The sequence below is a fragment of the Entelurus aequoreus genome, linkage group LG18 (assembly GCF_033978785.1).
Source record: "Entelurus aequoreus isolate RoL-2023_Sb linkage group LG18, RoL_Eaeq_v1.1, whole genome shotgun sequence".
NCBI classification, from domain to species: domain Eukaryota; kingdom Metazoa; phylum Chordata; class Actinopteri; order Syngnathiformes; family Syngnathidae; genus Entelurus; species Entelurus aequoreus.
In genome coordinates, this window is record NC_084748.1 from 17,267,437 (window position 1) to 17,283,424 (window position 15,988).

The window sequence follows — 15,988 nt, forward strand, 5'->3', positions numbered from 1 at the left end:
CTAACAGTTTAGTAACTTCAAACTGGGTCATTTTTTGTACGCTAGCTACGTAGCTATCAGGAATAATAACCAGAAATATACTTTAGAAAGATCCCGCATTTCCGTTTTTTTGCATTTTCAAGACAATTCATGTTTTTTTCGGCAGCGCTACGTTGTCACTTTAGCGACTTAGCCATAAATAATAATAATATAACAAAAATAAATACATTTCAAGTTGACTATTTTCACCAACAGTTTCAAAATGGAATGACAATAATCCGATCTTTTGTTTACTTAACAGTTTAGTAACTTCAAACAAAATAGGTAATTTTACGTACGCTAGCTTCGCAGCTATAAGGAATAATAACCAGAAATATACTTCGGAAAGATCACGCATTTCCGTTTTTTGGCACTATTTTTGGGGGTTTTCGGCAGTGCTACTTTGTCACCTTAAATAGCCATAAATAATAATAATATAACAAAAATAAATATTGCTTTTTTCACCAACAGTTTCAAAATGGAATGAAAATAATCCGATCTTTTGTTTACTTAACAGTTTAGAAACTTAAAACAAGATTGGTCATTTTTCGTACGCTAGCTACGTAGCTATACGGCATAATAACCAGAAATATACTTCGGAAAGATCACGCATTTCCGTTTTTTTGCATTTTCAAGACAATTCATGTTTTTTTCGGCAGCGCTACGTTGTCACTTTAGCGACTTAGCCATAAATAATAATAACATAACAAAAATAAATACATTTCAAGTTGACTATTTTCACCAACAGTTTCAAAATGGAATGACAATAATCCGATCTTTTGTTTACTTAACAGTTTAGTAACTTCAAACAAAATAGGTAATTTTACGTACGCTAGCTTCGTAGCTATAAGGAATAATAACCAGAAATATACTTCGGAAAGATCACGCATTTCCGTTTTTTGGCACTATTTTTGGGGGTTTTCGGCAGTGCTACTTTGTCACCTTAAATAGCCATAAATAATAATATAACAAAAATAAATATTGCTTTTTTCACCAACAGTTTCAAAATGGAATGAAAATAATCCGATCTTTTGTTTAGCTAACAGTTTAGTAACTTCAAACTGGGTCATTTTTTGTACGCTAGCTACGTAGCTATCAGGAATAATAACCAGAAATATACTTTAGAAAGATCCCGCATTTCCGTTTTTTTGCATTTTCAAGACAATTCATGTTTTTTTCGGCAGCGCTACGTTGTCACTTTAGCGACTTAGCCATAAATAATAATAATATAACAAAAATAAATACATTTCAAGTTGACTATTTTCACCAACAGTTTCAAAATGGAATGACAATAATCCGATCTTTTGTTTACTTAACAGTTTAGTAACTTCAAACAAAATAGGTAATTTTACGTACGCTAGCTTCGCAGCTATAAGGAATAATAACCAGAAATATACTTCGGAAAGATCACGCATTTCCGTTTTTTGGCACTATTTTTGGGGGTTTTCGGCAGTGCTACTTTGTCACCTTAAATAGCCATAAATAATAATAATATAACAAAAATAAATATTGCTTTTTTCACCAACAGTTTCAAAATGGAATGAAAATAATCCGATCTTTTGTTTACTTAACAGTTTAGAAACTTAAAACAAGATTGGTCATTTTTCGTACGCTAGCTACGTAGCTATACGGCATAATAACCAGAAATATACTTCGGAAAGATCACGCATTTCCGTTTTTTTGCATTTTCAAGACAATTCATGTTTTTTTCGGCAGCGCTACGTTGTCACTTTAGCGACTTAGCCATAAATAATAATAACATAACAAAAATAAATACATTTCAAGTTGACTATTTTCACCAACAGTTTCAAAATGGAATGACAATAATCCGATCTTTTGTTTACTTAACAGTTTAGTAACTTCAAACAAAATAGGTAATTTTACGTACGCTAGCTTCGTAGCTATAAGGAATAATAACCAGAAATATACTTCGGAAAGATCACGCATTTCCGTTTTTTGGCACTATTTTTGGGGGTTTTCGGCAGTGCTACTTTGTCACCTTAAATAGCCATAAATAATAATATAACAAAAATAAATATTGCTTTTTTCACCAACAGTTTCAAAATGGAATGAAAATAATCCGATCTTTTGTTTAGCTAACAGTTTAGTAACTTCAAACTGGGTCATTTTTTGTACGCTAGCTACGTAGCTATCAGGAATAATAACCAGAAATATACTTTAGAAAGATCCCGCATTTCCGTTTTTTTGCATTTTCAAGACAATTCATGTTTTTTTCGGCAGCGCTACGTTGTCACTTTAGCGACTTAGCCATAAATAATAATAATATAACAAAAATAAATACATTTCAAGTTGACTATTTTCACCAACAGTTTCAAAATGGAATGACAATAATCCGATCTTTTGTTTACTTAACAGTTTAGTAACTTCAAACAAAATAGGTAATTTTACGTACGCTAGCTTCGCAGCTATAAGGAATAATAACCAGAAATATACTTCGGAAAGATCACGCATTTCCGTTTTTTGGCACTATTTTTGGGGGTTTTCGGCAGTGCTACTTTGTCACCTTAAATAGCCATAAATAATAATAATATAACAAAAATAAATATTGCTTTTTTCACCAACAGTTTCAAAATGGAATGAAAATAATCCGATCTTTTGTTTACTTAACAGTTTAGAAACTTAAAACAAGATTGGTCATTTTTCGTACGCTAGCTACGTAGCTATACGGCATAATAACCAGAAATATACTTCGGAAAGATCACGCATTTCCGTTTTTTTGCATTTTCAAGACAATTCATGTTTTTTTCGGCAGCGCTACGTTGTCACTTTAGCGACTTAGCCATAAATAATAATAACATAACAAAAATAAATACATTTCAAGTTGACTATTTTCACCAACAGTTTCAAAATGGAATGACAATAATCCGATCTTTTGTTTACTTAACAGTTTAGTAACTTCAAACAAAATAGGTAATTTTACGTACGCTAGCTTCGTAGCTATAAGGAATAATAACCAGAAATATACTTCGGAAAGATCACGCATTTCCGTTTTTTGGCACTATTTTTGGGGGTTTTCGGCAGTGCTACTTTGTCACCTTAAATAGCCATAAATAATAATATAACAAAAATAAATATTGCTTTTTTCACCAACAGTTTCAAAATGGAATGAAAATAATCCGATCTTTTGTTTAGCTAACAGTTTAGTAACTTCAAACTGGGTCATTTTTTGTACGCTAGCTACGTAGCTATCAGGAATAATAACCAGAAATATACTTCGGAAAGATCCCGCATTTCCGTTTTTTTGCATTTTCAAGACAATTCATGTTTTTTTCGGCAGCGCTACGTTGTCACTTTAGCGACTTAGCCATAAATAATAATAACATAACAAAAATAAATACATTTCAAGTTGACTATTTTCACCAACAGTTTCAAAATGGAATGACAATAATCCGATCTTTTGTTTACTTAACAGTTTAGTAACTTCAAACAAAATAGGTAATTTTACGTACGCTAGCTTCGCAGCTATAAGGAATAATAACCAGAAATATACTTCGGAAAGATCACGCATTTCCGTTTTTTGGAACTATTTTTGGGGTTTTTCGGCAGTGCTACTTTGTCACCTTAAATAGCCATAAATAATAATAATATAACAAAAATAAATATTGCTTTTTTCACCAACAGTTTCAAAATGGAATGAAAATAATCCGATCTTTTGTTTACTTAACAGTTTAGAAACTTAAAACAAGATTGGTCTTTTTTCGTACGCTAGCTACGTAGCTATACGGCATAATAACCAGAAATATACTTCGGAAAGATCCCGCATTTCCGTTTTTTTGCATTTTCAAGACAATTCATGTTTTTTTCGGCAGCGCTACGTTGTCACTTTAGCGACTTAGCCATAAATAATAATAACATAACAAAAATAAATACATTTCAAGTTGACTATTTTCACCAACAGATTCAAAATGGAATGACAATAATCCGATCTTTTGTTTACTTAACAGTTTAGTAACTTCAAACAAAATAGGTAATTTTACGTACGCTAGCTTCGTAGCTATAAGGAATAATAACCAGAAATATACTTCGGAAAGATCACGCATTTCCGTTTTTTGGCACTATTTTTGGGGGTTTTCGGCAGTGCTACTTCGTCACCTTAAATAGCCATAAATAATAATAATATAACAAAAATAAATATAAATACATTTCAAGTTGACTATTTTCACCAACAGATTCAAAATGGAATGAAAATAATCCGATCTTTTGTTTACTTAACAGTTTAGAAACTTAAAACAAGATTGGTCATTTTTCATACGCTAGCTACGTAGCTATACGGCATAATAACCAGAAATATACTTCGGAAAGATCACGCATTTCTGTTTTTTTGCATTTTCAGTCAACTGTTTACCTTTTAAACAACATTTTGGGGTTTGTTCGGCAGTGCTACGTTGTCACCTTAGCGACTTAGCCATAAATAATAATAATATAACAAAAATAAATACATTTCAAGTTGCTTTTTTCACCAACAGTTTCAAAATGGAATGAAAACAATCCGATCTTTTGTTTACTTAACAGTTTAGTAACTTCAAACAAAATGGGTAAATTTTTGTTTTTTTCGGCAGCGCTACTCTGTCACCTTAAATAGCCATAAATAATAATAATATAACAAAAATAAATACATTTCATGTTGCTTTTTTCACCAACAGTTTCAAAATGGAATGACAATAATCCGATCTTTTGTTTACTTAACAGTTTAGTAACATCAAACAAAATAGGTAATATTTCGTACGCTAGCTTCGTAGCTATCAGGAACAATAACCAGAAATATACTTCGGAAAGATCACACATTTCCGTTTTTTGCATTTTCAGTCAACAGTTTATCTTTTAAAGACAATTTTTAGGTTTTTTTCGGCAGCGCTACTTTGTCACCTTAAATAGCCATAAATAATAATAATATAACAAAAATAAATACATTTCAAGTTGCTTTTTTCACCAACAGTTTCAAAATGGAATTAAAATAATCCGATCTTTTGTTTAGCTAACAGTTTAGTAACTTCAAACTGGGTAATTTTTTGTACGCTAGCGACGTAGCTATCAGGAATAATAACCAGAAATATACTTCGGAAAGATCACGCATTTCTGTTTTTTTGCATTTTCAAGACAATTCTTGTTTTTTTCCGGCAGCGCTACGTTGTCAAGTTAGCGACTTAGCCATAAATAATAATAACATAACAAAAATAAATACATTTCAAGTTGCTTTTTTCACCAACAGTTTCAAAATGGAATGAAAATAATCCGATCTTTTGTTTAGCCACCAGTTTAGTAACTTCAAACAAAATAGGTAATTTTTCGTAAGCTAGCTACGTAGCTATCAGGAATAATAACCAGAAATATACTTCGGAAAGATCACACATTTCCGTTTTTTGGCATTTTCAGTCAACAGTTTATCTTTTAAAGACAATTTTTAGGGTTTTTTCGGTAGCGCTACTTTGTCACCTTAAATAGCCATAAGTAATAATAATATAACAAAAATAAATACATTCCTAGTAGCTTTTTTCACCAACAGTTTCAAAATGGAATGAAAATAATCCGATCTTTTGTTTACTTAACAGTTTAGTAACTTAAAACAAAATGGGTAATTTTTCGTATGCTGGCTACGTAGCTATAAGGAATAATAACAACCAGAAATATACTTCGGAAAGATCACGCATTTCCGTTTTTTGGCATTTTCAGTCAACTGTTTATCTTTTAAAGACAATTTTCAGGGTTTTTTCGGCAGCGTTACGTTGTGACATAGCGACTTAGCCAAAAACAATAATAATATAACAAAAATAAATACACCAACAGTTTTAAAATGGAATTAAAATAATCCGATCTTTTGTTTAGCTAACAGTTTAGTAACTTCAAACAAAATGGGTCATTTTTCGTATGCTAGCTACGTAGCTATAAGGAATAATAACCAGAAATATACTTCGGAAAGATCACACATTTTCGTTTTTTGGCATTTTCAGTCAGCAGTTTATCTTAACACAATTTTCTTTTTTTTTCCGGCAGCGCTACTTTGTCACCTTAACAACTTAGCCATAAATAATAATAATATAACAAAAATAAATACATTTCTAGTTGCTTTTTTCACCAACAGTTTCAAAATGGAATGAAAATAATCCGATCTTTTGTTTACTTAACAGTTTAGAAACTTAAAACAAAATAGGTCATTTTGCGTACGCTAGCTTCGTAGCTATAAGACATAATAACCAGAAATATACTTCGGAAAGATCACGCATTTCCCTTTTTATGCGTTTTCAGTCAACTGTTTATCTTTTAAAGACAATGTTTAGGTTTTCGGCAGTCCTACGTTGTCACCTTAGCGACTTAGCAATAAATAATAATAATATAACAAAAATAAATACATTTCAAGTTGCTTTTTTCACCAACAGTTTCAAAATGGAATGAAAATAATCCGATCCTTTGTTTACTTAAAAGTTTAGTAACTTCAAACAAAATAGGTAATTTTTCGTACGCTAGCTTCGTAGCTATAAGGAATAATAACCAGAAATATACTTTGGAAAGATCACGCATTTCCGTTGTTTTGCATTTTCAGTCAACTGTTACAAAACGGACCAATCACCTGACACCCAGCTAGTTACGTAGTTCCGATAAATTTTGTTGCGAAAGTTGATTCCGTTGACTTGTTTTTCTACGTCAATAGTCACAATTCGAAATTTGTCATTTCAAAAATAAACTTAGAAATAATTCAAAGTTATCTTTTAAAGACTTTTTTTTTTTTTTTTTTGGCAGCGCTACGTTGTCACCTTAGCGACTTAGCCATGATTAATAAGAATATAACAAAAATAAATACATTTCAAGTTGCTTTTTTTCATTAACAGTTTTAGAATGGAATGAAAATAATCCGATCTTTTGTTTAGCCAGCAGTTTAGTAACTTCAAACAAGATTGGTCATTTTTCGTACGCTAGCTACGTAGCTATAAGGAATAATAACCACAAATATAGTTAGGAAAGATCGAGCATTTCTGGGGTTTTTTGCATTTTCAGTGAATTTATCTTTTAAAGATTTTTTTTTTTTTTTCCCGGCAGCGCTATGTTGTCATGCTAGTTACTTAGCCATAAATAATAATAATAAAACAAAAATAAAAATATTTCAAGTTGTTTTTTTCACCAACAGATTTAAAATGGAATTGAAAATTAATCTGATTTTATCGATGCACCTGTCGTTTAGCTAACAGTTTAGAAACTTAAAACAAAATTGGTCATTTTTTGTACGCTAGCTACGTAGCTATAAAGAATAATAACCGGAAATATACGGGGTTTTTTTGCATTTTCCGTCAACTATTACAAAACGGACCAATCACCTGGCACCCAACTAGCTATGTAGTTACGATTTTTTTTCGTTTAGAGCACTAAAATAATTAAGTTTCGTGATAATACGACATTCTCAACGAAGGAGATACCGCAGATTATAAAGCAAAGTCATACTTTTGACTAATGCAGATAATGTCACGTTCTGCTCCGCTGGGTTCGATGTTACGCTGCTACGTCGTCACGTTTTAGTTATGTAGCTGTAAATATTCCGATCAAATAGGTTTTTTTTTGGTTTTTTTATTGTGAAAACTCAACGCTGAATGGAAAATATACAAGACATTCTCGTCGGTATAAAAGCTACAATGTTACGCTAGCTACGATGCTATCCGTCGAGGAAAAAAATGTGGTTTTAAACGATTAAAGCACATTACGATGTTTTTTTTTCTTTGTTTTACAAACTTAAGGAATTTTCGTTGATACAAAAGCTACAATGCTACGCTAGCCACGATAATATCTGTCGAGAAAAAAAATGTGGTTTTAAACGATTAAAGCACATTACGATGTTTTTTTTTTCTTTGTTTACAAACGCTCGTTACGCAGCTGGTGCAGCTAGCGCCATCCCGACAAAAGAAGCCAGATTAGACATGACACGCTTCGACATGGCGACTGAACCGGACCGCTCGGTGGAAACTTTGCGTGGCGGCAACAACTCAACAATTTTCCAGTTAGTCACCGAACAAAATCCTTACGCCAACAACACGACATCAAACCATGCACGGCGACACAACGGGTAATCTTCGTGGTACTTCAAAGCCAGGTTAGCATTAGCTTGTAGCTTTGAGGTTAGTTAGTGGTTAAGGGTGGGGGGGGGGGCACACCGGGCAAAGGAAGAGCAAAGAAAAAGTCACCTCTCGGGTTCTTGAGGTCATGAGCCAAAAAAGACTCTTTGAAGAAGAGAGAAAACACGTTAAAAAACAAGTGTAGAGGAAAGAATGATGCTAACAACACAGTGGAAGGCGAGGGAAACGAGGAAGAGGAAAGCTAATTCTACATTTGTGGACATTTTCTTACACTTTTTCTGCTTGTTGGCTTAGCAAGCCAGCAGTGTAAGACAATGGCACCTGTGCTACAACCACAACAACAACCACAACAACAACAACCACAACAGTACCTTCTCCTTCCACCGTGCCAACAATGGCGTTGGCAAAGTGGATGACAGTCACTATGGAGGCTTGTGAGGATGACAGTGGATGAAAAGATGCAGCATTAGCACAAATGCTTCCAGAGACCATGACAACTATTTCATATTGTGACGACAACACGCTAACACACTAGGGAACAACACACAATGTCAGTGGAACTACTGGGGGACATCAAAAGTACTTTTTTGTGGTCTATTTGGACTACTGTGAGGACTTAGAGTGCAGTACATGACAGCCACCTACAGAGGGTGCACTGCTGAATTATATGTTGCTCGCTGAAGAAGTGGCGATAGAAGTTTGGGGTTAAAAATAAATTGATTAAAAAAAATGTTTTCCAGACTTTCTATAGTTATTTCTGCATCGTTTAAAAAAATGACTATATAAAAAACAGTTGTATATTTATTTAAAGTATAAACAATATTATATCATTTAAAATGTATATACAATTGAACAAAATATTTTTTTAAAATCCCAAAATACTTTCAATAAATAATTAAATACAAATTAATAAATACAAATATTAAAATTAAAACCTGTTTAGTGTTTGGGAGGACGATAGGCATTATTTAAAAAGAGAAAAAAAACATAACAAATTACACTAAGTGTAAATAGTTATTTGTTCCATATATTTTTATGTACTTTATACAAGTGGTAAACATATTTAGATCCTTAGTAGTTTTTTGTTATTTACTTTTGTTATGTATTTATTATTTTCAATATTAATTACTTTAAATATTCTAAATAAAAAAAGAAAAACATGCAGTGTCTGTTGCTATGTTCAACTTTTTTCTCTTTTTACCATACATTTACTTAAAAAAATAATAATAATAATGATATAATACGAATAGTTATTTAAATGAAAACAAATAATCCTTCACTTACACATAAACCATTTAGTCTTCCAAGTGTAATATCAGTTATATTATACAATATTCATAATATTTAAAAAAATAATAATAATAATTTTTGAATCATTTATCTACTATTTCAATTACTATTTATGTAGCTTCTGTTTATTTTAGGCTCATTTCACTGTAGAAAATGTAAATATTCTTACTATATATATATATATATATATATATATATATATATATATATATATATATATATATATATATGTATATATATATATATACATATATATATATATATATATATATATATATATATATATATATATATATATATACATGTATATATATATATATATATATATATATACATATATATATATATATATATATATATATATATATATATATATATATATGTATATATATATATATATATATATATGTATATATATATATACATATACATATATATATATATATATACATATATATATATATATATATATATATATATATATATATATATATATATATATATATATATATATATATATATATATATATATATATATATATATATATATATATGTATGTATGTATGTATGTATGTATGTATGTATGTATGTATATATATATATATATATATATATATATATATATATATATATATATAATATATATATATATATATATATATATATACACCGTAATTTCCGGACTATAAGCCGCTACTTTTTCCCCTCGTTCTGGTCCCTGCGGCTTATACAAGGGTGCGGCTTATTTACGGCCTGTTCTTGTCAGACACCGACGAAGAGGATTTCGGTGGTTTTAGTACGCAGGAGGAAGACGATGACACAATGATTAAAGACTGACTTTTCATATACCGGTAGGCTGGTTATTTTGATAACGTACAGGCGAGCACTTTGTATTACTTTGCACCGTTGTATTATTTGTACTCTGCACGAATGCTGTTCGCCATGTCAAAGATGTGAAAGTTTGATTGAATGATTGAAAGATTTATTGTTAATAAATGGGACGCTTTGCGTTCCCAAACAGTCATCTCTGTCCCGACAATCCCCTCCGTGGTAGCAGGAACCCCTATATACTACGGTAATTACACATCAAAACCCTGCGGCTTATAGTCGGGTGCGGCTTATATATGGAGCAATCTGTATTTTCCCCTAAATTTCAATTATATTACACTGTATTCATAATACTCTATATACTTTTTGAATGTTTGTTTCAACCACTATGTACTATTTCATTTATATTTCTGTTTAATTTTAAATCTTTTCACTGTGAAAAATCAAACTATTTGTATTAATACGGAGAACAAAATATACTATTAAATAACATTTTTAAAAAATAAAATAAAATAAAAAGTATAAACTAAAAAAAGTTAGTGTGTTCTTGTTCATTTTATTTTTATTTTTTTTTAAATAAAAAAATAAATAAATTATACTGTACCAAGTATTAGTAGTTCCAATATATTATGAAGCTACTGTTACTTTTTACTTTTAAATCTACTTCAATAAAATAATAATGATATAATATGAAAAATTGTTTGAATAAAAACAAATAATCATTCATTTACACATTAGCTATTCAATTTTCCCAGAGTAAACACAATTATATTACACTATATTCATAATATTTTTTTAAAATGTGTAATTATTGTGTACTATTTTAATTACCTGTCCTATTTCTGTAGTTTTGGTTTATTTTTACATGTTTTAATTTCACTGTGGAAAATCCCAATAGTTTAGCTAATACTGATACTAAAATATAACATAATAAATCATTTTACCTGCAGTCTAATGGCGTCACATTAAAAGTCTAGGAGCACAATAACACAAATAGACACCGGGAGACGCTAGTGACAGGACAGATGTGGGAAATATAAAAACATAAATGAAATTCCCCGGAGATATGAAACAAGAGGGCGTAAATGAGAAGGATGGCGTTTCATTTTCTTTTTGCGATGACGACTAATGAAGGTTCTGATGATTTGTGAGCGACACAAACTACACACATTTTAAATGACCCCAATACAAGAGCTGCACCAAAAACATGCATATTTTAACGCTCACTTCCCACCATATTTTTAACTTCCTCATCGCTAAATACCGTCATGAAAATATTAAAAAAGAGCTCTGAGTGTGTACAGCACTCACATTAGCGGGGAAAAAACAAAAACATTGTTCGTTTGAAGAGCTAAAAGTGACTTTTGTCGTCGTTCTAAAAAGGCCGGATTTTCTACGGAGCTCTTGTATTGGATGCCATGTGTCGGTGCGGGTTGTGTGCTGATGTGACTGGGAGGACACAACACGTGCTGAGTACCATTGGGACACGCTCCTTCAGGTTGGCTTCAAGGACAAAAAAAGAAAGATAAAACACACAAAAAACGGCATGCTGAAATTAAAATAGCCAGCGTGCGCCAACAAACATGGCTGAAGTCGAGCAAACGGAATGAGGGAGGGGGAATAAATGGCGGGGACTCATCATCATCATCATCATCATCATCATCATGCTTTTGTGTTCTTTTGCAAACATCCCAGGAGAATTCCAACAGTGCACGTCTGCTTCCGCCGGCACGGTGCGGGACTTACGAGGTTGGAGCCCTTTTATGTTTAAAAGCGTGTTCTGGACCTGTGGACCGATTTGATCCAAATGGGAGCTGAGCCCCGCCCCCCGCAGCCAAGAGGTGGAGAAAAAGAGAAAAAGAACATGTGACCCAGAGAGACGCCACCACCGTTGGGGCTGTCCACGTTGTGAGCATGCAAAGAAGGCACGTTAGCACCACATATCACTCGAAAAAATGTTTCCCTAGCGTGCCAAACGTGAACAAAATCTACAATCTGCCTTAATTGTTTGCTCTGAAACCTTTCAGGATAGCTTTGTTAACAAAAACATGAAAGGTAGTACTATAGTGTAGGATTATACCGTTGTCGTCGCAGGACTCGGACTGGAAGGAGCTGAGCGACTGGACCTCGGACATGCTGCCCCTGGTGTTGTAAGGGTGACCTGCGCTGTCCTCCACCGGCTTCTTGGTCACACAGTCCAGGTCCACCACCTTAGCTGAGAGACCAAAAGCGACAATTGTCCTATTTAGTAAATGACATTTGTGGCGCCCCCTATGGGTTGTGTTGAAAATGCTTTGAAAGACTTGCTAGCATGCGTGTACCCTAAATTCCGGACTATAATGCAACTTTTTTCCTACGCTTTGAACAATGCGGCTAATTTATGGATTTTTCTTCGCTGACGGCCGTAATGCAAATAGTTTTTTTTAAAACAAAACAAAACAAGCAAGCAAAGACACTGAAAAGGTGTTTGTGGGGGGCGTGGCCTGCGGACCCACAGCGAAGCGGGGTGTGCCAGGACCGGCTTCGAGATCGGCGACAGGTGCGTAGATAGGGGCCTGCTTATCTAATCACCGGTCCGCCAACGCCTGCAGGATCTGGCTCTGCTGGTGGCTGTTTGCTGCCACCACGGTGAGCACGCCCGCGAGAGCTGTCAGGGGGTCGTCGTCCCCCGCCTCCGGTGGTCCAGCCCCACATTGGGTGCCAAATTGTGGAAGACTTGCTCTTCCGGGTTCTTCAGACCACCAATCACGGACATGACAGCTTCGTTCATGGTTCTGAACAATGCTTTATTTTGTAATAAGAAGGGTTTCCCACACATTCATTTATTTGTGGCGGCCCGCCACGAAAGAATTACGTCCGCCACAAATTTTTAAAAATTAAATTAAATTAAAAAAAATTTAAAATAAATAAATAAATAATTTTTTTTTTTTTTTGTCCTCTCCAGCTTCTCAGGCAAATCATATAGTTGATGTAAATGCCCATATCGGCTGTTCAGATTTACTTTACAAAAGAGAAGTGTAGGATACTTCTCTTGTTGCCTTATTTGTATTTGACTTTATTAAATGTATTTATATTAGAAACACAACATGTGTATATAACAAAGGGTGCAAAGTCTGCAGGCAGTAGGAAACACATGGTTAAGTGTAGGGAGTAAAACTGATGGCAGTCTAAAGTTCAAGATTTTTGGAGCTCTTTGTTCAGTGGATCAGATGTTTGATGAAGCTTTGTGTCTATCTACCGCCACTACTGTTTTCTGTTTATTTCTTACTGACTGTGGCAGGACACCTCTGCCTCTGTTTCACTTTATGTTGCTGGTAAATAATATGGTTGTAGTAGTAGGCTAAAGTTAAATTATTTAGTATACACTAATTAAAGGGGCAGAGCTTTGAGACATTTTAGCTTTTATATTTTATAAGATATATTTTTTGTAAGAACCACAATTAATAAATATATTTCAGTGAATAACTTATTGTTCAAATTTTATATAAATATGTACATAAAGTGTTGTAATTATATTGTAAAATGGATGGATGGATGGATGGATGGATGGATGTTTAAAACAAAACTGTTATTATTAATTAGTAAGTATACATTTTTTGAGCCTTTTTAGAGAAAATCAAATCATTGTAGTAAATGATGCAAATTACTCGATGATGTCATGGTGACCACGCCCATAGCCACGCCCCCACCGCCACAGGTATCTTGGCAGTTTATGGGAAACACTGATAAGCGTCTCTTTTGGTGCTTTCCAGCCATCGTCTTTTTATAAATTGAGCACAGAAATGGTTTCCCTCCAGTGTGTCGTACTCCACCACCAACTGCCCTCTCCTTCCCGGCTGCTGCCTTTTAACAGAGCGACCGGTGATTAGATAAGCAGGCCCAGGTGTGCCATCTACGCACCTGTCGCTGATCTCGAAGCCGGTTCTGGCACACCCCGCTTCGCTGCAGGTCCGCAGGCTACGCCCCCCACAGTGTTATTGTTGTGCTATGGCGCCATCTTTTGGACAAGTTTGCTCACTGCAGGTGCTGCACTGCCCTTCTGTATAGGCTGAGCTTTTAACCAGAAGTAGTAGTTTATACTCGTTTGGATTCTTCATTCATCACTCCAAACAATGTTTGTAAGTTTTACAATATAACTAAAACTGTTAATAAATACTCACTCAACTGTCCCATGTGTGATGTCCGTAGGACTGTTTTTATTCATATTTGTACATGCTATCGTAATGTAATCGAGCTAGCGTCGTTAGCATTAGCTAATATGCTAACACCTTTACGAGTGTCTGTGTTAGTATTATTCTTTTTGTGTTTTTTCAGTTTCACAAATTCCTCAGTAAATTCACTAAAACGTCACCGTGGAGTTATTGAATCTGTTTAACTGATTGGAGAGCTCGCTTCCGCAGCTAGTGGGTCCATGACAATGACTTTTGTTTTGTTTGATCAGCCGTTTTACTGCCTTGTTACAGGCACCGTTAGGTATGGAAATGAACATTTACAGAATATTTCTGTGTAAATAACTCACTTCACAACGTATATATCTGCCACTTATAGACTTAACGGCCTGGCTGTTAAGAGTTAAGGACTTTTGTGATTTCCAACTGTGAGTGCACCACATTGCTAGTGACTGTGTGTACGCGTGTCGGCAGGGTGGCTACAATCGAGGACAGTCTATCTATTTTATGTTGTTTTGACTTTGTTAATAACTAAAACGTTGATCCATCACCCCCTTTGTGTTTGTTTGATATACAGTATTGTCTAACGCTTGATAATGTGTTTAAATTGTACAAAATTTTAGTAAAATATGGACGTTTGTCGAGGCTGGAACCAATTATTCTTATTTACATTGTGCGGCCAATATATGGAGACATATTTTTTTCTCCTAAACTGTTGCCCGGTGCGCTCTACAGTAATAAGTATATAGTGCAACCTCCATTTATGAACCCCTCGTTGTACAAACCTTTTGGTTTACGAACCACCGATCGAATAAATATATGTTGGTGTTCGAAAGGTTTCATCCACCCATTTTGTGCCCGGCAGCACATCCATGAGTGTTGTTGTTAGCTACTATGCTACGTTGTGTGCTTTTATGGCATTTGTCTTGTTTTGCTCAATATGAGGCCAAAGAAAACAATGGACAAGCAATGTGTGCGGTTTGAACCATTCAGGGAGTATACACAGCGTTGTCGACACTGCCTCCTCCGCCTGCCCTTCTCTTACACTGAACACCAAGAAGATTAACCGACAATGTAAAGTGGATTTATTTTTTTATTCCTAATCATTGTAGCGACCTGGCTGTTAAGAGTTAAGGACTTTTGTGATTTCCAACTGTGAGTGCACCACATTGCTAGTGACTGTGTGTACGTGTGTCGGCAGGGTGGCTACAAACGAGGACAGTCTAGCTATTTGTTGTTGTTTTGACTTTGTTATTAACTAAAACGTTGCTCCATCACCTCCTTTGTGTTTGTTTGATATACAGTACTGTCTAACGCTTGATAATGTGTTTAAATTGTACAAACTTTTAGTAAAATATGGACGTTTGTCGAGGCTGGAACCAATTATTGTTATTTACATTGTTTCTCATGAAGAATTTTGCTTCAATATACACACTTTTCTATTTGCCAACCCCGTTCAAGGAGCAATTAAGTTTGTAAATCCAAGTATCACTGTATTCTCAAAGCTGCATCATCATTAGACGAAGGGGTAATGACTTATTGGCAATTAGTTGTTAAGTCCCGCCCCTTTGCTTGATGGCGGCAATCTTTTTTTTAACCAATCT

General features: G+C 33.9%; 1 protein-coding gene across 12 annotated transcripts in view; it reads right to left on the bottom strand.

The window, feature by feature from the left end:
- Positions 1–15,988, bottom strand: part of fat1a (FAT atypical cadherin 1a) — a 172,947-nt gene that overhangs the window by 1,365 nt on the left and 155,594 nt on the right. For 3 of the 12 annotated variants that reach the window (XM_062026643.1, XM_062026640.1, XM_062026639.1), the window contains 3 exons: positions 12,296–12,430; positions 8,468–8,527; positions 8,205–8,240 (listed from right to left, as the gene is read on the bottom strand). In XM_062026643.1, coding sequence (XP_061882627.1) covers positions 8,205–8,240; positions 8,468–8,527; positions 12,296–12,430 — 231 coding nt within the window. Of the gene's footprint in view, positions 1–8,204; positions 8,241–8,467; positions 8,528–11,692; positions 11,719–11,961; positions 12,030–12,295; positions 12,431–15,988 lie in introns of those variants that run through there. The other 9 variants (XM_062026646.1, XM_062026644.1, XR_009821846.1 and 6 more) reach the window with 8 other exon arrangements.